The 18,952-nt window shown below is 39.1% G+C and overlaps 1 protein-coding gene across 4 annotated transcripts in view; it reads right to left on the bottom strand.

The window, feature by feature from the left end:
• Positions 1–18,952, bottom strand: part of SLC38A3 (solute carrier family 38 member 3) — a 62,140-nt gene that overhangs the window by 21,948 nt on the left and 21,240 nt on the right. For 2 of the 4 annotated variants that reach the window (XM_026673297.2, XM_087954994.1), the window contains exons 2-4: positions 6,671–6,856; positions 4,282–4,366; positions 3,488–3,603 (exon numbers count right to left, since the gene is read on the bottom strand). In XM_026673297.2, coding sequence (XP_026529082.1) covers positions 3,488–3,603; positions 4,282–4,366; positions 6,671–6,768 — 299 coding nt within the window. In that variant the 5' untranslated portion in view covers positions 6,769–6,856. Of the gene's footprint in view, positions 1–3,487; positions 3,604–4,281; positions 4,367–6,670; positions 6,857–18,952 lie in introns of those variants that run through there. The other 2 variants (XM_087954996.1, XM_087954995.1) reach the window with 2 other exon arrangements.

Here is an 18,952-nt window from a genome sequence, read left to right as displayed (position 1 = left end):
TGAAATGAAGGACCCACCCTTTTGTTATAGGCTTGGGTTACACCGTCATAGGAACCATCTAGATATTTTTGATGCCTCCTGCCCAATACTCCGAATATAAAACATACTGGCTGGAAGTACTTCAAACTAAACTATCTGATTAGGTATGGAGGGAGCCCCACCTGCCCCTCTTCCAAAGTCCATTTTTCCAACCCAATTTTATAAGGAGGAGGGGCCAGCACAGGGATGCCTATTAACGCCTGTCCCTTCACAGTTTCCCAAGTGCTTCTTCTGAATCTCAGCCATGATGAACTACAGCTGGTTTTATTTTTGTCCTTTAACTAGGGATTTAGTCTAATTTATTTGCATTTCTAAAAGCCTTGGCATAAAGAGCTCCAGAGAATTTCCACAAACTTCTGCATGAGCCACAAATCCAGACTGGACAGGAATGACACATAATTGCCATTTCTTGACTAAAATGGCTCCTGGAGTTTTCTATCCTTGGGCCTTTAGTGTTATTGGAGTATAATGTCTAATACCCCAGTTATCGCTGCTGATGGTCAAAGTGATGAGAACTAGAGTAGTACAAGGAGATTCACGATCCCAAGTTTGAATTGCCACAAGGCAAACAGTTGTAATTTCAGCCCCCACTGAAATGGCAGAGCCTTCCTTCCAGAAACTGGCATGTTACAAAGGCAGAGAAAAGTGTTTCTGGATCAGTTTTTCTTTCAGTGAATCTCTGTCTCAGCCAGTCCATGTACAATAGATGAGAAGCTATTGGACCTACTAAGCCTTGATGGCTTGGAAGAGGGGTAAGCAACTTTTGGTATGAAAAGTCACATTCCCCTATGAAATATAACTCTGCACAGGAATATTAAATTCTTGCATTTCTCCATGAGTTGCCTATAGAAAGGTTAGAGGTGGGACAGCTGCAGGCTGAGCAATCTGCGTGACAGGGTTCACAGTATGGTCCTCTTGTGGGCCACCAAGTGAGAACACAGGAGATTTCCAAACAAATACACCCCAGGGATGTTTTAAAGAAAGGATAGTCAACTCTATGGGATGCTCACAGTCCAAAATTATGATCAGCTACTAAAAATAGTAGGATTCCCTGAAGGACAGGGAATGAATATGTCTGTTCTCCAGAAGAAGTCCTTCTAGAAAAACTGGGGGCTTCATCATTTTTGCTTTGAGAGTGACATGAAACTTTCCTGGTGAAAGAAATGTGGCTTGGCAGATTGAGGACAAGGCATGCCAGCACTATCCCTAGCTGAACTTTGTGGCTGAACGCAACCAAAGAACAAAAGCAAGCTCTCTGCAGGGTAGCTGCGTGATGCTGAATTGCTTCCCAGAACCTGGGAGGGCTTGAGAGCCCATGTTTTGCTCTTCCCAAACAGAATCTCAAACCAAATGAGAAATCAGCCCCAGGGAGCCTCGGAAGCCGAGAGCGAATTGCTTCACTGAAAGCATTTCACTCCTCCCAACATGCAGTCATTCTCATCCCCGTCAAGATGCAAATAATACAGATGTCTACAGGGTGCAGACAAATGGAAGAACAGGAAGTCTTGGGGGAGTGGGGAAGCATGCATGAAGCATTAATGAATCCAGGGCTCTGAGCTGGATCGAGTAGTGGATGATTCAGAGAGTAGATTTAAGATGGAAGAGGGTGATGCAACAGCTCTGCACACAGACCTTGGCCCCAGACGTTTTGGCCTGCACTTTGGTTTGCATGGTCAACAAGAATGGTTACAACCCAGGTTAAAATTACTGTAGAGAAAGGAATTGATACAAGCAAGAAGAAATCCATTGAGGCTGGTGACTCTTAATGCTGCCCCCAAAAAACAGAAGGACGAGCTTTACATTTACATAGAAAGAGATAGCTGAGTTGATTAGGAGCTGGCCCTGTCCTCTATCCCATTAATTGCTCAGGGTTAAATAGCAACTCTGTGTCTCTGCTTCATTCAAATGCCAGAGATAAATGACTAGCAGAGGCAAAGCAAAGTAGGTAGCTGTATTACTTTTGGCTACCTTGCATTTCGGGAAGGATCCTTACCTTTCTGCAGGGATTCTATGAAGTAACAGAAGTAGAACCCATCCATACAGTATATCAAGATGGGAGTCATTCCTCAAAGATCTTTTGCAATGATCACCCTCCCCACCACTGTTCTTTTCCGCCTCCCGTTCACACAGGCACCTTCTTGTTCCTTCCCATTCATGCCATCCTAATAAGGCTTTGATTTCACTCAGGATCATGTGAGGTGTTATACAGAGAGCTCCTGGAGGCTTTGTTCTACGAGCAGAGGCTTGCTGACTTTGTCCCTCCCTCCATTGCAGAGGAGCATCCTTTGTGTTCTCTGGCATCAACTCCCACTCCAAACCATCAATAGACTACAGTTCTGTTTGTCCCCAGACTAACCTGCTCCAGCCCACCTTCATTTCCCACATCGTGGGAACCTAACAAACCTCCTTTGTCTTTTCCTTCCCAAGCCAGCTGATTTTCTGACTATGAGAGTTCCATTTGCCAATAACCTTAGCTTAGGGTCAACTTCTGACAACTTTCCCATTCATTAATGTATAAATAAATGATCCACCATCATGCCTACCCTTAAGCTAAATAGTTTCTTGTAAAGGCAAAAAACATAAAATGATGTAGTTATATTTGGCCAGTTTGTACGTCTATGGAGTTTCTCAGTCATCCAGGTCATGGTTGTCCCTAAGGTGTTTTTTTCCAAGAGGCAACTGGACTTTCTGGTTTTTTCTTTGAAGATGTTTTGCTTCTCATCCAAGAAGCTTTTTCAGCTCTGAGCTAAAGAAACTTCTTGGATGAGAAGGAAAACGTCTTCAAAGAAAAACCAGAAAGTCCAGTTGCCTCTTGAAAAAAAAAACCACCTTTGGCATGGTCATCTTGTATAATCTCAGATCCAAGGGCATGCCACTGGATCATAAGTTCTCTTAGCTGTGGGCTGCAATTGCAATTGTGGGTGTCCCACTCGATCTGGGTTGGTTTGGTTTAGTAGCTATGTTTCTGAGATTATGACAAGAACAGGACAATAATTGGAATCTCATTTCATTAGAGTAAGGCATTGGTCTAACAGATTTTTATTTAACAGACTTTGGATAAAACAGGGGAGGGGATCCATTCTGACATTTCCCAAAGTAATGGACAAATCCACTGTATCCCAAGTAATCAGGACAAGGCTATACGATAGTCCTCCCTGGCAAGGAAAAGCTACCAGATGAGTAACATGAGGACCTACTTTATCAAGGCAGTATAAAATTCCCTGGAAAACTAGTATTGTATATAGAGCAAACCAACAGAGAACTGCAAAAAGCTACCCATAGATATCAAGAACAGTACAGATCCTCCAGGAAGAGGGTGTCCAGAATTCCCACAATCAGCATAACCTTTCGACGCATTTGGGAACCCCCAAATTTGGAGAGCATCTGGCTGAGGAAGGAGAGGGTGGATTCCTCTCTAAGCTCTTCAGATGATGAGCACAGCACTTACAGAAAGAGGAGGATGCCAGTGTTGGCCATAGCATATGCCAGCCCAAGGATCCCACTGCCCATGATGGCATTGCTGAGATTGAAAACAGACATCCCAAAAGAAGTCTTCCCTTCAAACTGAAACAAAAACAAGAGTGTGTGTCTGAGAGAGAGTTGTATGCCAGCATAACACTTCTCTGCCCTGGGTCTATGCATTGTCCTCACCCCTGGGGAAAAAAGGAGTAGAGCATGGTCTACGCTAGCAATCTTTCATCTTTTGCTGCCCATGTTTCTTATCATGAGCTTTAGGAAGAGGGCATCCCTATGCAACATCTGCTTTGAAATCCTGGTCCCTCCTGACTATAAAGTCCAGGTGAGCTTCCTATACCCCCTAAAATTGTTCTGCAATTCTTTTTTTCTACCAGCTGTTGAGAAAGGTGAACTCTGTTTTGACCTAGCCCCTCTCTCATCCCAGGGCTTGAGAGCAATATTTCTCATATTAGAGTTATCATAGATACATGTCCTTCCATTCTGATTCACTTGCCTCTGACTTGACATCTTCTGGGTAGGCAGAGCAAGGGGGAAAGTCTGGTTTGGGTTCAGAGGCTATTTGTTGTAGACTAGGAGGACACACAAAAAAAGGATTGCATCCTTCTTTTAGGAATGGATTTGTATGGCTGTTGTCCAGACCCCCCTGCAAAATATGCACTGGTCTTCCATCTTTTCTGTGAACAATTTCCCTGGAGATGTATTTCTTAGTTATCAATGGATATTCAAATTGCAACCATCAATCCAGAACAATATACCAAAACTTACATCAGTGAAATGGGTCTGTTTCTTTTCAGCACCATGTGGAAGAAACCCCTCTATCTCGGTTACATTTGGCTGGTTCTCATCAAATCTGCCACAAGATAATAGAGGGGAAAAAAAACTTCATTTAAGTAGTCTTCCCTTAGAAATCCCCCCTTTCCCAGCTCTGGCTCAAGGGATTAGTATCACTGGTCATAGTGCTGCAGAATTGTCTCTTCTTTCCTCAGGGTCTGCTTCTTAGACATATACTGAAAAGGAATAATCTTATTAAGGAGTCTTTTCACACAAGTCTAACACCATCTCGATTCTAACTTTTGCTATGTATTCCCAAAGTTCCTTCTTATTTTCCAGAGGGCAATATCGTTTATGAAAATAGCTTCAAATATAATGAAAACATAGATTGAATAAGCCTTAAAAACCTGTGTTTCCAAATGCATTTTTGCTTTTCAAAAAATATAGCTAGATCTAGGATGCCATGCTGGCTTTTACAACACTATATTTACCAAGAACATATTGGATGTAATAAACTCAGCTTCTTGTGCTTATAGGAATACTTCCTATTCAGGAAGAATACTTCCTATTCTTAAAAAAAAAATTAAAAAGTTTACCACATCCTACCTACCATGTAAAATAGTGCCAGCAGAATCTTGTGTTTGTCCTTAATAAATGCTCCAAAAACTAGCAGTTAATTTAAACACAGACTTTAGCCAATGTTTCTTGAAAGTTCTAGACAGCAGCAATACAAGTATTATCTTGGGTTTCACAAAGACAATGTAATGCATTTCATGTGTTGGAAACTGCAGCATTCCTGTCAGTTGTGTATCTGATTGCAAATCTGAAAGTACCATAAAATCAATAGAAAATGCATTTATTAGCTGGCTAAATAGAAAGTCCCAAAACTTCCATTATATCCGTCTATTGATTAGGTAAATCAGGATTTACTGCTGTTATGAATGTTCTTCCTCTGCCAGTCAGCAGGACTCAGACATTCCCCATAGTGTCCCTCTCATGTAGAGTGCACACCGAGATGCATAGCCAATGAGGAGTCTAGTTCTTTTGTCACATAGACACAGAGAGGTACCTAGTCTGTTTGCCGGGGGGACGGAGGAGGACAAGAAAAACAAAACAGAACTGTTTAACGAAATGGCTGTCTCTCATAATGTAGGTAAAAGGTTCAGCTAACAGTATTGAGTTAAACTGAATCTGTATTTACCACACTGTACAAATATTTCACATTTTATAATATACACACTACACAATTATGTGTACTTCAGTACTTTAAATATATCCTCAGACTGAACAAGAGGAATAGCTTCTCTTCAGAATCTGTCTGAGTGGTAATAATCAGTGTAAAGTTTTATTTATTTATTTGTTTGTTTGTTAAGATTTGTTTTCTATCCATTTCGCCTCATTTTCCCAATATTTTTCTATACGTTCAGTCAGAAATACTCATTTGTAGCAGAAAAATGACATTTTGTGGTCTACCAGCACTATTACATCTATTGTAAATTTTCTGTTTTAATCACGCTTTTCTTCCCCATATTTTGAATAGTGTGTAGTTGATCTCTTTCATTGCTGAATGCTGGTATTTTGGATGTTCAAAGCATAAAAAATACGATATGCAGAGTTTCTCCTTTCTTTTAATAAAATTTGATTTTATTTATCTCTGATGAGTTGGTTTGCCTTCTCAAATGGGGAAGAAAGGTTAGCAACAGAAATTTTGTGATCGTAAGTTGAGAACCACCTGTACTGAGCTAGTAGTTCAAAGTAGGCCATGGGGCTGAAATGTTAACATCAGCTGGGCTACATTCTGGTTCAGTTCCCTACCTTCCATTTGATCTTGCTTTAAATAATGAATCTACAATGCTGTATTTACTTGGGAGTTTTGTTTACTCGTACGTTTGGGGTTAAGAGCCAGATTTGTACAATGGTTATAAGGCATCAGACTAGAAATCATAAATTCTAGTCCCACTTTAAGGCACAAAGCCAGCTGGGGTTTTATCTCAGCCGTAGAAGCCATTTCTGAAAGAAAAAAAACCTTGCCAAGAAAATTGCAGGGACTTGTTCAGGCTGTCTCCAAGAATCAGGCTTGACCGAATGGAAGAAAAAAAATGTTCAGGGTACCTGCAGGTCACTAATTAGGTGGCAGCATTGATCAGGATGACAACCTAGCAACGTTCTGTAATCATGGGAAGAAGGCAGATTAAAAGAACGGAAGTGGAAACAGCAGCACAAGAGTGAGTGGGTGCTAATGGGCAAACATTTGTGGCTCAGAGAGTGAAGTGACAGTCATCCCATTCACTACAAAAGATAATCTTATATCCACGACAAGTGCATTAACTCAATCCTGCAATCTGAGTCAGTCAGATAAGCCAGGCCATGCAAGTCACCTCACCTATCATTTCCTATGGAAGAGGTATTTAATACTGAATGTTTTCCATTTGGCACCATGTCTATCATCTCTGTCTGGATGGGGATTTCTGTAGAGTTCATTTCTTCCTTTTGAGGTCAGTAGCTTCCCTTCTCTGGCAAACAGTTTTCCAACAAGTAGCAGATGCTGGGCTGCTGAGAGGTCCTGTATCTGCAAAGAGAGAAAGAAAGAGAGAGAGGGAGAAAAGGGGGGGGAGAGAGAGAGGTCAATATCTGGAACTTGTTCTCACAAAATAAAGCTTGGCATAGGGAAGCAGATATGCCCAGTTTGAGGAAGATATTCAGATAGTGCCATGCAACAGCCCTCATCATTTTGGCACATCATTTGGCCCAACTCTGTTGGGACATCACCCTAGAGTTCCTTGCCAGTGTTGGAAATGTCTACCTGAAAGGTGTCCAAAAGAGTAAGACTAGTTTATACATATTGGTGTGATGGACTTTCATATAATATTCCATCTTAGCCAAAGGAATATGAACTACAATTACTCTATAATGCAAACTATATCACATACAGTCCTCTGCTGGACCTATTCTCCAATGTTTCTGCTAAATTGAGAGCACCATGAAGTGAGACAAGATGAATTTCTATCTGATATGTGCTAAACTACTCAAATAATCCCAGATGACTTTGCTGAATGTCACAACTCTAATATATTGGACCAGTCAGTATCCCACTCATCTACTTGCTTGGTGTGTCTCTTTAAATATGAATTTTAATAGAGATTTTTAGAGAAATAAGACATGGCATTATATAAAGAAAGGTTAAGAAAAATAGAGAAGATAAAAAGAAAAAGTGTGGAAAACAATATACATAGCAAAAAGAGACCTTGAATCTTCTTTGGAGCAGTTAACAGTATAAACACAGTCAATACCCTTCCTCCCTCTAAAATCATTTTACATAATTTCCTTCTATCCCACATTCAACTCTTTTAATTAACCAATCTAGAAATCACTATTTCCATTTTCAACAAAAAGTTTCCAGTCTTTTAAGAAACTACTATTGTTTTATCAAACGGGTCTATTTGCACTTTTGTCCCACATATATACATAATCTCACACGTTTTTTCTGTCTTAACTTCATTAAGAGTATTATTTTAAAAGGCCAGAAAGAAAGGTACCACAAAGAAGAGGGGGTCAACCTAATTGGATGGAAACTAATCAAGGACAGAAGCAACCTGGAATTAAAGAGAAACTTCTTAACTGTGAGGACAATTAACCAGTGGAAGAGCTTGCCATCAAAAGTTGTAGCTGCTTCATCACTGGAGTTTTTTAAGAAAAGGCTGGACAACCACCTATCTGAAATGGTATAGGGTCACCTGCTTGAGCAAAAGGTTGAACTAGAAGACCTCCAAGGTCCCTTCCAGCTCTATTCTAATTGATTGATATCATGAATAGATAATGTGATCAGTGCTCTTCAACTACGCTGTAGATTAAAGGAAGTCCAAATGTGTTTTGTTCTTTTGTGGAACAGAAGAAAAACCTTATTTGTTTATTCAGTACTGTCAATCGTTCACTTACAATCCTCAGTATCATCCTTTGATATTTAACATATCAAAAAGCAAAATACTACTCCATATTTTTCATGAAGCCAAGTTCATGATTCAGTTCATTATTTTAGAAATTCAGCAAAGTAACAAGTTATTGTTTCTAGGCATAGCCTTTTCTATGGCATTTCAAGTCACAGGACCCACTGGTAAAAAAAAAGACTGTGGCAAAGAGAACAGGAACAGACAAGCACAGAAAATGATTGTACCCTATGACTATAATTAAGTGTTGTACATTATGATTCTTGATTCTTAATGAATGTATCTTTTCTTTTACGTATACTGTGAGTATTTACACCAAGACAAATTCCTTGCGTGTCCCAATCACACTTGGCCGATAAAGTATTCTATTATCTATCTATTATCTATTATGGAACACCAGTATCACATTTAGACAATTTATTCAGAAGATTTGAGCAGCAATTCAATTCTTCTACGGATGAGTAAATGCCAACAAATGTTATGGAAGTTATTCCTAAGTAGACATTCATAGAATTGGGATCCAGTGGAATGATTACAACTGGGGAAACTTGCCCAGTGATAAATAAAATCTTCACTTTGAATTCACATGCATATACAGGTAGTCCTCAACTTAAGACCATAATGGAGCCCAAAATTTCTGTTATTAAGTGAGACATTTGTTAAGCGAGTTTTGACCCATTTTATGACTTTTCTTGCTACCGTTGTTAAGTGAATCACTGCAGTTTGTTAAGTTGGTAACCCAGCTGTTAAGTGAATCAGGCTTCCCCACTGATTTTGCTTGTCAGAAGGTCGCCAAAGGGGATCCCAGGACCCTGGGAAACAACATAGGTCATAAATGTGAACCAGTTGGCAAGCATCTGAATTTTTGATCACATGACCGCAGGGGTGCTACAGAGGTTGTAACTGTGTAAAAAAAACAGTCGTAAGTCACATTTTTCAGTGCCGTTGCAACTTTGAATGGTCACTAAATGAAGTGTTGCAAATCGAGGATTACCTGTATTTTAATCCCTGTAAGAAATCAAAGTAAAAGAAGAAACGGAATATTATAATGTTATGGGATTTGTTTTATCACCGGTTGGAAAATAAAACCAATTAGAATGGACCAGATGAATATATAGAGCAATAAGTTAAGATTGTTTAAAAAAATGGAATTATTGTAAAATATAAAATATAATTTTTTTTAATTAAAAAAAAGAAAAAGAAAGCAAAGCAATTAATATCTTGTCTTAGATTTGGCAGGTGGAAATCTAAGGCAAGTCTTTTCCGATTGCTACAGAATTCCATTTTTGTTTGAAAGAGAGAAATTCAAGTAGTGCTTCACATTTTCTGCATCTAACTATCAGGCAGCAGCACTACCATGGCAATAAAACAAAGCGTCTAGCTATTTGGATTACTGATTTCCTGCTCCAGAGAGTTAAGCAACCCTCCTTCCCAACATGGACAATCAGTGTTGATGAATAGGGACAGGTTGCATATTTTCTGGGCTTTGCTTAGCTATATACTGAACTTTTCAGTATGTGCCATCCCCCCACCTCACACCCGAACTACACAGAGTGAGAGGGGGAGGGAGGGAGAGTGAGTGAGTGTGTAAATATGTTGCTTTGTAGATCTTTGGTGGACAATAGGGTCCTGAATAAACAGAGAAAACTCCAGCTTGAAATTATGGCTTGGAAGATGACATTAGCATCAGCCTTGGGAATGTCAGGTAAATACATCTACCTTTGACCATAGGTTAATCTAAAGTCAGAGCAGGCCAACTTTAGACAGCCTTTGAGCCTACATCAGAGGTGGTATTCAGCAGGTTCTGACCAGTTCTGGAGAACCGGTAGCAGAAATTTTGAGTAGTTCGGAGAACCTGCAAATACCACCTCTGACTGGCCCCGCCCTATCTATTCTCTGCCTCCCGAGTCCCAGCTGATTGGCTCAGTCTTCTTTTGTTGCCCTGCACAGGAGAACAGTGCCAGAAAGCAGGTTAGTGGGGTGGGAAGGGAATAGGATTTTGCAGTAACCTTCCCCCAGGAGTGGGGAAGGAATGGGATTTTGCAGTATCCTTCCCCTGCCACTCCCACCAAACCATGCCACACCAAGCCCACCAAGCTATGCCCACAGAACTGGTTGTAAAAAAAATTGAATCCCACCACTGGCCTACATCTACTAGTATTTAAAAGATGACCACTTCCCAGTCTCTTGCAAGCTATGGTAATGTTTAGTTACTCTCATAGTAAAAGAATGTGTCTTATTTCTTAGGTATATCTGAGTAGCTTTAATTTCCAAGCCCTTTGGTATTGTTATTATCATTTCCCATAAATAACAATTAGCCCTTTTGCTTTGCTCACCATAACCAAGTTACTCCTTAGCTCTCTTTTTAGATGCTCAACAGGCCGAGTGCTTTAAATCTCTGGCTGTAAGCAGAGCTGCCTCTGTCCCTTTCAAGCGCACAGTTGCATTTGGACCAGAATTGAGAAAAGTACTTGGCATGATGTACAGGAAGCATCCCTGCTCTTGTGCATGAGCAGTAAAATGATGGAATAATAGTCTTAGTCAAATAAATGATTAATAAGGATAATAATGTATACATATATATTAGTTTGATAATATGAGAATTTATACACATTGCAAATGAGGACTATGGAGAGGATGCACAAAAGACTTGTAACCAACCGACACACTGTAGTATGTCATTGAAGATGGTTTTATGTTTTATGTATTGTTTGTGTGTGTTTGTCTAAAAATAAAAATTCTTATGAAGCAGTGGGAAAATTACACATAAAGCACTTTTGTATTTGGCAGGGGTCCCCCAGTTCCCCAAGGCTTTGCTTAGCACAATGTTGTGTAAAACCTCAAGGTTACTGCACCAAGGAACTAACCATATTACAGTAAACGAGGGTGGATATGGAAAATAACAGATGGTGTAAGATAAAATGAGTAATTATATGTACTTCTCTTTTCTTGGTATATATGTTATTCTCCTTTGTTGGTATAGTTTAATAAAAGTAACACCCCGGGCTAAGCTGAGGTCATGACATGTATAAAGGTGATGCCTCAGGAAGAGCCAGGGGTTCAGAATTTGCCATTCTAATGCTCTGAACCTTGTACACAAATAAACCTGTATTCTCCAACCTTTTGTGGTCTTGTGTCCTGATTTGGGGGAAAAAAAAAAAAGAGCAACAGCAAAGGCAGCTGCAGCAGGAAGAGAAGAAGGCTGTTGGGGAAATGGGCTAAACTGGATGCAGTGGGGTGCAGAAGGCCCGCAATTAAATCTGGAAAAAAAATACAGAAAACAATTATAGGTAGTCCTCAACTTGCAACAGTTCACTTAGTGACCAAGTTGCAACAGCACTGAAAAAAAGTGACTTTTTCACACTTACGACTGTTGTAGCGTTCCCCCATGGTCATGTGATCAAAATTCAGATATTTGGCAACAGACTCACATTTATGACCCTTGCAGTGTGCCAGAGTCATGTGACCATCTTTTGCGACTGTCAGGATTCCAGCAATCACCCTAATTACATCATGATTCTCGAGCCAAACTTCAAAAAAACTTCTGACGAGCAAAGTCAATGGGAAAACCAGATTCACTTAAGCAACCGTGTTACTCATTTAACAGCTGCAGTGATTCTTTTAACAACGGTGTCAAGAAAGGTGGTAAAATGGGGCAAAATTCACTTAACAAATATTCCACTTAACAACAAAAATTTGGGACTCAATGGTGGTTGTATGCCGAGGACTACCTGTACTAAAGGAATCCCATCTTCTCTTTCCTAATAAGTAGACTATTGGGAACAAATGTGGAAGCTTCCAATTATGGATGGAAAATGGCATCATCTACTTTTTTTGCAGGAAAACTGTAGGCAGGAATATATGAGGTCATTAATACTGCTAGTTCAGACAAGATTCTACATTTTATTTTGCTTATTGGAATAACCCAGCATTCTTTTTTTTTTTTTTAAGTTTACCAATTCTTCATAAATTCCAAAACTTAACCTCCGGGGGGTGGGGTGGGGGAGTTGATCTGCTGCTCAGAGCAGAGAGAGTTGGTAATACCAACTGTGCTGCATTGACAGGAAAAATATTGTGAGAAAAACAATTAGGCAAGGAACTTGGCAGGGGGAGTGCAGTTCTTCTCATTTATTCAGTTGCTGAACTTTTCTAGGCCAGTATTTTTTTTAAAGGCCACAAGGCTTTCACTAGAAGGGAAATTAATCATCTCACTTCATCAGTAAGCAAGATGAGTGTCTCTTCGTAACATCCACAAATACTGCTGCAAGAGTTCTCATATTCTCCCAGGAACAAAAGCTTAGCCCACCTGGGGCTGGCCATCAGCTTATGAAAGGATTGAAGTCCGAGAGGAGAGACTCCAGAGAGACTGGAGGCAAATCTCTGGCAGGCTACTTTGCCAGATTTGAAAAACCCTCAGCCTCAGACATGCTGGCAGGCGACACAAAGCACCTTCTGTTGGGCTTCCTAGTTCTACTTAGTGGATAGTTGGAAAGTGGTTTCCAACACAGAGCAACTTTAGAGGCAGCTGACGCCCCAAGGAAAGAGAGGGACTACATCCCAGCTTCTCTGTGGCACCAGCTCTTTTTGACTGTCTTTCCCCTGCTAGCTCATGAAAGTGGGTTGTGCTGTTGTTTTTAAAATAATATTTATGTTAGTATTCCATAAACTGCAGTTGATACGATGAGCTCCAGTAATTTAGTCTATTTCCAGTCTACCTCTCCAAATCTTATATGTACCTCAGTGCTCACCTGGGAAATCCCCTTTCTCCGTAGCAATAGCAATTTGTGGTCGTAAGGTAGACTTAGACTTATATACCGCTTTACAGTTCTTTACAGCCCTCTCTAAGCAGTTTACAGAGTCAGCCTATTGCCTCCAACAATCTGGCTCCTCATTTTATTCACCTCGGAAGGATGGAAGGCAGAGTCAACCTTCAGCCTGGTGAGATTTGAATTGCCAAACTGCAGTCACTCAGCAGTCAGCAGAAATAGCCTGCAGTACTGCACTCTAACCACTGCGCCACCGTGGCTTACCATACAATTGCTTTCCCATTCTTACACTTCTTTATTTATTTAAAGAAGTCATATTGCTGCTTAAAACAGACACTGATCCCTGTGGGGCTCATAGCAAACCTAACCAGCAAAATCCCTGGTGGAAAAACCATAGCGAAAGGTCAGATCTGAGAAGGAATGCCTTCCAGATCTCAAAAGGTAACCAATTTAAAGAAATTACCCTATTTAACCTAGTGAGATGGACAGATACTCTCAAACAAATAACCTATTGCTGTGTTTTGTAGAGCTTTGAGAGGGGTGAAAACCAGCACTTTGAACCGCTCCCAGTAACAAACCACAGCATGCTTTAAACCGGTTGCAGCTTCTGGGTGGTCTTCTTTAAGGATACCCCATGCAGTGTGCCTTCATTCCAATTGCTCAGTGACTAAGATGGGAATGACTATGAACAATGCCTCTGGTCATTCAGTAAAATATGAGAACCAATTTCCCCCCACCCCCACCCCCCATTATCAATCTTGTGATCTTTCATGGATATATATGCCACCCGCACACCTTTTTTGCAACTCTATCAATTATGATTGGAGTTGAGTTGCACAGGTGGACCCAGCACAAATGGCACAGAGACATATCACAGCCACACAGATGTGAGGTGATTCTTGGCAAAAGAATTTTGTCCCAGGCTCAGGTTTTTAACACACTACAATTTTTCTTCAAGCATAATTTTTTTTATTATTTTTCTTATATGAAAAAAAATATGAAAAATGAACGGCGGAGGATAGAAAGTTTTATGCAGAGTATCTCATAGCTTGAGGATTTATGTTTGGTGATCATTTTTCATTAAAGGAGCATGTTCTGCCCCCTACTCTCAACAAGCCACCAGTTGCCGCCGCTTACTTGTCTTTTGGCATTTAATCTGAATTAAGAAAAATAAGCTCAGTTTTCTCTGAAGAAGTTCCATTTGTCAAGCTGAAAGTGAAGAGTTACATAAAGTAATAGAAATAAAAAATGGTTCATCATCAAAATGAAAAAAAAATCACTTTTTTTTGTATATTTGTCACTATCATGAATAAATTTCCTGAGATGGTCCACATTTTTTGTGTATTCATCTTCTCTCGTAGTGAATTTTCTTTATCAGTAGTTGCTTCATCTCTTCATCCGCATAAATTTACAGTCGCTATGACCTGGGAGCTGCTTTTTTATGTGAATTCATACATTTTTAATTTAACAAGACACCAAGAAAAAGCCCCAGGTATAAACAAATCTATTCATATAAATCATGTTCACAACACTTTGAAAATTCCTGTTATTAAACTTGCTATTTTTAAAACAAAACTCAAAATTGTAGGGAATAGAGCAAACATCCAATAGCAAATAATCCTTTTTCCTTCTACAATAGATTTTTAACAGCCCAAGGTGGCAGTGGCTATGGTTATGGTTATGTGCTTTCAGTCCTCAAGAGAAGTGATTTTGATTATCATCAAAGTGATTCAGAAAAGCGTTGTCTTTAGCAAGTCAGTAAAATATCCAGTTACGTGGATCTTCCAACAACTGTGAAAGCCACCTCAAAAACCCAGAAGTACACTGGAGAGGTTCAGCATGCACCCAGTTTTTACCCCTTGCCCCCAAAAGCACTTTTCTTATAGTCCTCATAACAAAAGATGTAACAGACTATAAGAAACGTGTAGGACTCAAAGCAGAGGTTGCAATGTAGATTTTAGCATGTAGAAACTATAGCACTTAAAAATTCACAAGGGAAGAAAAATAACAACACATTATACTTTCTAGCTATTCTCATCACCAGAGGACATGGTGGCAAATTAGAAACACAAATCTATCGCTAAACCACTCACACTAACCAAGTGCTTCACTATCACAAACAACAACCCAACCTCTCACAAGAGAAGCTGTGTAAGAAAGAACATTATTCAGACAAGCACAAATGCACTGGAGCAACCCAGAAGACCAGAAAAAGAAACAGATCACATATACATCTTCTAGCAAAATGAACACTTGCACAACTTTATCAAAAAGTGCTTGATCACTCAACCCACTTCAAACTCAACAAACACAAACTAAGCAATCAGAAGACACAATGAAAACTCCTTAACATATGGGAAGACTTAACCATAATTTTAACTGGGGAACTGTGAGCATTAATAAACCAAGCTAAATCCAAAAATGAGAGGGAATTCCTAGACGCACAACACTCAGACAAAATCAATCATCATCAGGCACACAAATGACATTTACACATCATTCGAAAGAGACAATATAAAAGCTAAAAGAGAAACAAAAAGACTAGAACAACCCCTCACCAGCGATTAATAAGCAGATAAGCAGAGATCAACATGAAGAACAACTCAAACAAACAAGCAGTAAACAATACTTTAATCAAACAATTACCAACTCAGATCAAAAATTCAAGCAGCTTAATCAAGAAGCTGCTAAGAAGAAAACCACACCTTGCCAAACACTGACAGGTGATCACGCCCACTACCAAAACAGATGTTATCTAGTCTGGTAATGCAATGTCCAGAAAAAAGTAAGCTTGGAGAACAGTAAGGATGCCACAGTTTAACCTTGAGCTACATAGTCTCTCACCTATTGGTACTTTCCTTATCCTACAAAAAGTAATTATTGTTGATCAGTTTAAGCAAATGAAGAATAAGAAATGAAGAATTAAATTTAAAAGATGATTTGCAAGGATAGATAGGTTTAGAGGTATAGATTAGGTAATTATACCAATGTAAACCAAATCTAAGCTAATTTTGTTAGATTTCCTTTTCTTTTTCTTGTATCTCCTGTCTCCTGCCTTTAATTTCTTTTTCTTCCTCCTTTTCTGTACTCTAACATTGTTTATTGTGACTTTGTAACAGGGAAAAGTATGATTAGTTTATGTGCACGTACAGTATATAGTATGTTACACATATTACAGTAGAATATATTACATTCAGAATCATTTATGCAAGATGTGTAGAAATTTAATAAAAATAAATACGAAAATATGTGCAATATTGTTTAACCGAAATGACCAAAAACCAATGATTTGATCAAAATGACAGTTTGATTAATTTTAGTTTGACCAATAGAACAGCTTTAAGTCTTCTTGACTTCTTTTGGGAGGTAAAAAAGTAAAACTATTACAGTTTGCTGAAATATTTTCAAACTATATCTAACTTTTTTCTTCCTTATTCCCTCAACAATAGATTTGATAAAAGTAACCTAAATTGCAGTTTTGAAATCCCGGATCAATGTCTAAAATAGCTGATGCAATAATTGCATTCTCAGGGGTGGCCACATGTGAGACCACAGAAGCTGAATGGGATTTAGGTAGATCTAAAAACTGTTCTTTAATGAAATCCAAGACTTTACTATATTTGAGTCAGAACTGCTTTAACTTAAACCCTCTCATTTGCACAATTTTCTTTTTTAAAAAATAATAAAGTCTTTAGAAACCCACAGTACATGTCAAAAACAAATATAGCTTCTGCTGCAAATTTACTGCTAATCTAAGATTGAAAACTATCTCTTCTAAAGCTATAGGTCATCAAGTTTTTTGGCATTGGCTATAATCCATGATGAGGTCCCACACACTATGGCATCACAGTGCAAATTATACGGTCACACATTTGCATGATTATATTACTTCCTTCCTTCCTATAAATCCAAGTCTGCATGTAATGGAATATTGGACAGTTTCATTCAGACCTCTAGTATCCCTTCCAACTCTGTTATTCTGTTAAGTCCATCCAAAGAAGATTTTAATAATACTTTAAAGAGAGAGGCAAACATTGCAAACTGGGAACTAACAGAGAAAATAGGTCCTTCTCAGTCTGAATTCATATCCAAAGTTGGCAAAGATTTGGCCTTGGTTGCCCTGGTGGATAATCTGCACTGGGTACCTGTGGGAAAGAGGAAGGAATTCCAGGTAATATCCTGTGTTGCTCAGAGCCTTTGATACCACCGACCAAGTTATTCTTTTGGAGCATTTGAGAAGCCAAGGGGGGAGCTGGGGGAACAACAGTTGCAGTAGTTCCATTATGTGAAAAAGAAGAAACACATCCTGCAGAGTTTAATTTGGATGAAAATATTCATGAATGAGATAACAGACAATGTCCAAATAAAAAGTATTTGGCAATACCAGCTAACTAAAATCCAGAAAGAGCTTCTGAGAGAAAACTGACAGCTAATATGATGGAAAACATAGTGCATTCTGTTAGCTGGCTTCTGGTGCTATCTTCTATCAGGTGATAAAAGTGGAAATTAATCTTGCAGGGATAATAAAATGGAGGGTGTTAAAGTCATAAATTCACTGTGTATTTCTTAAATGGCAAACCTCCAGGAAAGTGAAAGAAAGTTGTAGAGAAGATCTCTACTACAAAGAGATTTCAGGTTTGTGGGGTAATGGTTTTAACTGCTTCGGGAATATTTAAAGCTGCCTGTCACAATAATATTTTACAATGTGGGCGAAAAGGTGCTTATAATTCTCAAACGGTGAACATGAATTAATAGGTAAATGATTAGACAAGAGAAAGCATAAAAACAATTGATTGAGAACCTATTTCAGCTATTCAATGGCTGGCAGGCCATTACATACCACTCGATTGTATATGGTTCAAACACACATAGGAAGCAGTTAAGCCTTGATTAAGTCGCCTGGGTCATCAGATATATTTGGTTTGCCTGCCCCTTTGTATTTCTGTGGGATGGCTTTTAGTCCAGATATAGCCACTCCTCCTCTAGTGACCAAGTTCTAATCCAACTGTCTGGTCATTAAGAAAAATGGTCTTTAAATGAACAAGAGAGATGTTGAAAAGATAACCGATTGCTGCCATCTCAGTCTGGTAAAAGTTCTCTCATATAGCTATGCAAGCATTACCCTCACTCCGGCATGCATGATTGTCAGGCATATAAAATTTGGTCATGAATGCACACATTGGTTGGAAATGTTTATTACCGTTCATTACTGTTGTATTGTGAGTAGTTGCTAACTGTTGCTAAACAAGAAGTATTTGTACTGCAACTGGCCCCAGGTAAAGTTTGGAAATAGCTTGCCAGTTGCTTTCCAAAACCCAATTAATGTGCTTACTCTTGTGTACAGAAGTTTATATGGCTTAGGCCCAAATTAGTTGGAACACCTTCTACTTCAATCCAGTAACAATCAAAAGGTATTCATTTACTTCCATTATATTTTCTTATAAAAAAATGTGATTTGTTGATTCCACAGTACCTTAGTGGATCAAAGGATTTTTCTTGAAAAGATGATAAACTTGCCATTTTGAGGAAGCAAGTTATAGCAAGTCTACCACCCGGGGAGAGATAAGTGTCTATTTGCTTTCCTGCAAGGAAATTGCCATGAGATGCCAAGCCTAATAATCTATGGATAAGCAAGTCAGGAGAAGACTGGGAGATATAAATCAGAAATTCTTCAAATTGGCTTGGAAGATGCAAAGCCCACGTCCTTAACTCAATCTCCAGTGGAAGTTGCAACAAGGAAGTCAGGTGATTTTGCCTCTTTTAAATAAGAATTTGAGGAGGGGGGGGGAGAAATCATCCCAAAAATACTTGTAATACTGGATATAAATGCAACATATCATTTGAGACGTGGACACATCAGATCAAGAATTTGATTTCCTACCTTTCATCTCCTTAGCAGATGCATAATGACTTCTCTGTTGGGAAGCAAAAGCAGTTCCAAGCTTCATGCAAGAT

The sequence above is a fragment of the Notechis scutatus genome, chromosome 2 (genome assembly GCF_049901735.1).
Source record: "Notechis scutatus isolate UNSWTSFEM ecotype Mainland chromosome 2, rNotScu1.2, whole genome shotgun sequence".
Lineage (NCBI taxonomy): Eukaryota > Metazoa > Chordata > Lepidosauria > Squamata > Elapidae > Notechis > Notechis scutatus.
The sequence above is the reverse complement of the archived record's forward strand: the minus strand, read 5'-3'. Positions and strand labels throughout refer to the sequence as shown.